The sequence below is a fragment of the Zingiber officinale genome, chromosome 5B (genome assembly GCF_018446385.1).
Source record: "Zingiber officinale cultivar Zhangliang chromosome 5B, Zo_v1.1, whole genome shotgun sequence".
NCBI lineage: Eukaryota > Viridiplantae > Streptophyta > Magnoliopsida > Zingiberales > Zingiberaceae > Zingiber > Zingiber officinale.
This window is the reverse complement of record NC_055995.1, coordinates 121,670,653-121,675,137: the sequence shown is the minus strand read 5'-3', so window position 1 is coordinate 121,675,137 and position 4,485 is coordinate 121,670,653. Positions and strand designations below refer to the sequence as shown.

Sequence of the window (4,485 nt, the reverse complement as noted above, 5' to 3'; positions counted from 1 at the left end):
TACAGATTGCATATGCAATTATCCGTTTGGGAAGATTATTGGTATAATTCCCCTCTGGTCAAGGTTTAACTAGTTTGATGTGAAGAAGAGTCAAATAGGTCATGATTGACCAAATATTTGACTGAGAAATCCTAACTGGAGGTTAGGTAAAGACATGTCCAATAAGAATGTTGGCAAAAGATGAAAATCCAAGTGGATAAGTATTGACCAGACCCTTGGTATGGAAGTCTCGGTGAGTGAAGCTGGGCAGTGGGAAAATCCTAATAAGAGAAAACTAGGTGATAAAAAGCCCTGGTGAGTGAAGTCAAGTGAAAAAGTCCTAGTAAGTGAAGCTAGGTAGATGAAAATTCTAGTAAGTAAAGCAAACAATTGGGAAGTCTTGGTGAGTGAAACCAGACAGTTGGAAAATTCTGGTGAGTGAAAGCATGTGAAAAACCTCATTGAGTGAAGCTAAGCAGAAGGGAAGTCTTTGTGAGTGAAGGCAGATAGTGGAAATCCAAGTGGGTCAAGGCTCACTGGACACATGGTGTTTTGAAGTCCAAGTGGGTCATGGAGGACCGAACACTTGGCACGAGATGGTGAGTTCAAATGAGTTAAGGTTAACCAGATACTTGACACAAGGAAAGAAGTCTAAGTGGGTAAAAAGATTGACTGAACACTTGGTGACGAAGTCACAGCAGGTCAAGGTTGACCAAATGCTAGGCAATGAGTAGTTCCAACAAATCTTAGTTGGCCGAATGTTGGAAGTGGAACCCTAAACTTGTGTTTGATGAAATAAGGCTAGACAATCGATCAGTTGATCGATTGACCCAAGCCCAATAGATCGATCGATTAGAAATCTATCACAAAAACACACACAAAATTTTCCAATCGATCAACCGATCAATTAGGACACTCTAATCGATCAATTGATTGATTGAAAAAGGTATGAGGCAGGTGGAATCGATTCTGGAGAAATCTGCAAGAGCACAAAGGCACTTTGAATCGATTGGTCGATCGATCAAAACCTCCACAATTGATTGGTCAATCGTTTAGGATATGACCATTGAGGAGGTTGCAAAGTTTGGAGGTGAGGATCGACTGGATTTGATGTGACAATCGATTTGGAGCAGACCCAATCGATTGGAAGCCCTAAAAGTACAGATATAAAGACGACAACGAGTTCAAACGAAGCTAACTTTTCACTCCATCTTCTCCGCCAATTCTTGAAAGATTTGGAAGACAAAGTGCTACTGTATTTCCTATTTTCAAAAGACACTCAGCAAAAAAAGCTCTTGGAATTCAAGGTTCAAAGTATTAGTCGTGTTTCAATTTGTATTTACATTTGATTTCTTGTTTTGAGTTATATTTTCTTTTATTATTCTTGAGTTGTACAAGGTTTCTCCACCTCGTAAGAGAGTTGTTTTAATAGTGGAGAGTGCACTCAATGTGAATTCTTAGATTAGTCATCTTTTCTTGAGGTAAATACTAAATAAATCCTAGTATTAGTATTGAAGAGTTTGTCGCATCAAATTTATCCACTGCAACAATATTTACGAAGTGAGCAAGCGAGCAAGAAGACCTATTCATCAACCTCTCTAGCTTCGAAGTGTCCCAACAGTGCATTCTCTTGTACTTTGAGGGTGTGCTTGTGGACTAAATAAAGTGTATAGAAAAAATTTTAAAGCAAAAATTACCCTTGTGACAATTCGCAAGATGATAACAGACAGATCCAAACTCTATTACAACCTTTAAACATTGAAACAAGAAATGATCTGCAATCCATCTTTCATCACTATAAATTACACCACGTCCCTGGTGCTGCGATAAGATATCCAAATTGTCATCCAGACACCTGCGATTCTAATCTCAGCTACGATATATTTGGACGTAAACAAAGAATACTGAACTTCTAGACTGATCATCGCATGTACTTCCTAATTTATCCTAATAATCAATGAAAAATTTTCATAGGACTGAACTGATCTCAAAGATAGTGAATGAGATTAAGATTATCAATTTTTTTTATAAATTACAACAACACTGCAAAGAGAGACAAACAAAAACAAACACGCTTGCGATTGAACACCTTTCTTTTAAAATAAAATAATTTAATTACTAACAAAATCGCTTCGCACAGAAAAAACTAGAAGAATGAGAACTGAACAAAAGGATAATGAAAGAAAATGACAATTACTCCAGATAAAATTGGTTTTTGGCAAAAAAAATTCAGTACAGTATGATCGGAATCACCCTTTTCTGAAGTGTTGAGATTTTAAAATACCTTCGATTTGACAAACTTGAAGATATCAATATATACGTCCTTGAGAAGGATTGGTAAGCGTAGATTGACTAGATCGCCCGCCCGGATTAAGCCACCGGTCTGCTGGCCCCGTAAAGCCATCGGCGTGGATCGGCAAAACATTCGACTGAGCAACCCGGCGTAGATCGCATGGCACATTGGACCATACAATCCGCTGTAACAGCCAGTTCGCATAGTACATTGAAAAAGAAATGTTGCCGGAGCGAAAACATACATCAGGGAAAAAAAAGTTCAGACAATGCTTTCTAGGCAAGTGCACATCCGTCAAGCCAATGCAGCAGAACTGCTCGGAGCCCAGTGCATTTCATCATCCAAAGCAAAACAAGAAAAGCAGGAGATCAAATTAAGAGCAATGGAAGAAAAAGAAAAAGGTTGTCCTCAGAATCATGCTATAGTTTCATCAGGAGAAAAGATATCAGGTCTCAAAGATTTCATGCCATCATAGGACTGCAAAAACCTAAAACCATCACCCAGATCAACAGCAAGTCATTAAAAACAAAACACGTAAAGATGTGCGGTGGTTTCGGAGAAAACATTCGCTGCGGCTCATAAAAAACGAGGTGAAGCGACTCAACATCTCTTTGAAAACCAATTTCGCCCATCTGAAAAACCCATCCACCATTTGTGTTCTAGGAAACAGAGATTAGCTCATCAGATGGGCTCTTCTATACATAAAGAAAAACAAGATAGAAAAAACTTTAAATCAAACGAGAAAATTGGATAGACTTAACTAGATTAGAGAGGAAAACTGCTGCCAACATCGCCGCTGCGTCGCTTCTTCGCCGAGGAAGCAGCTTCCTCTCAGTGTCTCTATCTTCTGGATCGTCTGCCTGTATTTATAGTAGTTCAATGTAGGGACCCAAAACAATCTGGCCGTCCATTTATTTACGACTTTGACACGATGATTACAGAAATTAACGGTTCGATTGCAGGCCCCGAACCTGATCAAATTACCAAAATAATCTTAGTTTTATTTTTTTAAAAAATATTTTATTACGTTTAAAAATATTTGTTTTACTACAAAAATAAAACTTACCTATTTTACAAAATAAAAACTCTAATTAATCAATTCACATATCTATATAAATTAGTAAGCTAATCATTAATTCTGCTAAAAAAATATTATTTTAAAAAAAGTTTTAATTAATTTTATAATTTCAAATGGCTCAGCTGCGACGGAATACTTATCGATAGCGTCATCGATAACGTCACCTCCTATTTTTCCTTTTCAATAAATAGCCTTCAACCTCGACCTCAAAAAAAACACGCACCTCCAAAGAATCTCAGCCTGTCGCCCTCTCCTCCTCCGCCCTTTGCAGTAGCCAACGATATGTGCACCTCCGGCCGCCCCCACCGCAGCGACCCCTCGCCCTCCGCCTCCCGCAGGGGCGCCCAGCGAGGCCTCCGCCCGGCCTTCGACGTCCTCGACGCCGACCGCGACGGCAAGATCGGCCGCGACGACCTCAAGTTCTTCTTCTCCTCCTCCTTCTCTGGCCTCGGCGCCGCGTCGCTCTCCGAGAATGACATCGCGTCCATGATCTCCGCGGCCGACGCCGACCGCGACGGCCTCGTCGAGTTCGAGGAGTTCGAGCGCGTCCTCTGCCGCGGCGATGCTGGCGCCGGCGGCGTGCTGGAGGAGGCGTTCGCCGTGATGGACAGGGACGGCGACGGGAAGGTAGGGTTCGGGGATCTGAAGTCCTACCTGGCGATGGCGGGGCTGCCGGCCGACGACGAGGACGTGTGGGGAATGATCCGGTCGACCGGCGGAGGCGACGCGGCCGATGGTGTGAGCTTCGACGCCCTCCTCAGGATCCTCGCCGTCGATCTCTCCGACGCCTCTTGAAATTCTGTGGATCCCTTCGGTTGCTACTGCGAAATTGCCTAACCATTTATTATGCTTAATACATATGCAATAAGTCCATAGATTTCAAATATCGTTGTATCGTTTCCCAAATAATTAATGGATCTGTAAAGACGCTTGGTCGTACTCAAAGTCAACTCCATTCAGCTAATGATAGGAGTAGTTTTCATTCTTCTAATAATGGTGGACTTGGAGTATGTAAAACGTGTCCATAATGGTGGACCTGGAATACGTAAAGCGTGTCCAGTTGTGGATTTGTCTGATAGTGTCTTTGATCGGTGGTTCAGGATGACCTGCTCTCTATGTTCTCGTTAAAATTTTA

At 41.6% G+C, this 4,485-nt stretch overlaps 1 protein-coding gene and 2 non-coding genes across 3 annotated transcripts; 1 reads left to right on the top strand and 2 right to left on the bottom strand.

Moving 5' to 3' along the window:
• Positions 1-2,530: 2,530 nt before the first annotated feature.
• Positions 2,531-2,617, bottom strand: LOC121988247. The gene has a single exon (XR_006113981.1). It is a non-coding gene; the product is annotated as a small nucleolar RNA snoR118 (small nucleolar RNA).
• A 59-nt stretch (positions 2,618-2,676) lies between these two features.
• Positions 2,677-2,749, bottom strand: LOC121988219. Its single transcript, XR_006113954.1, has one exon. It is a non-coding gene; the product is annotated as a small nucleolar RNA R66 (small nucleolar RNA).
• An 822-nt stretch (positions 2,750-3,571) lies between these two features.
• On the top strand, positions 3,572-4,419 carry LOC121985687 (calcium-binding protein CP1-like). Its single transcript, XM_042539287.1, has one exon. It carries the CDS (start codon positions 3,633-3,635, stop codon positions 4,143-4,145), a length of 513 nt encoding a protein of 170 aa, XP_042395221.1. The 5' UTR covers positions 3,572-3,632; the 3' UTR covers positions 4,146-4,419.
• Positions 4,420-4,485: the final 66 nt, after the last annotated feature.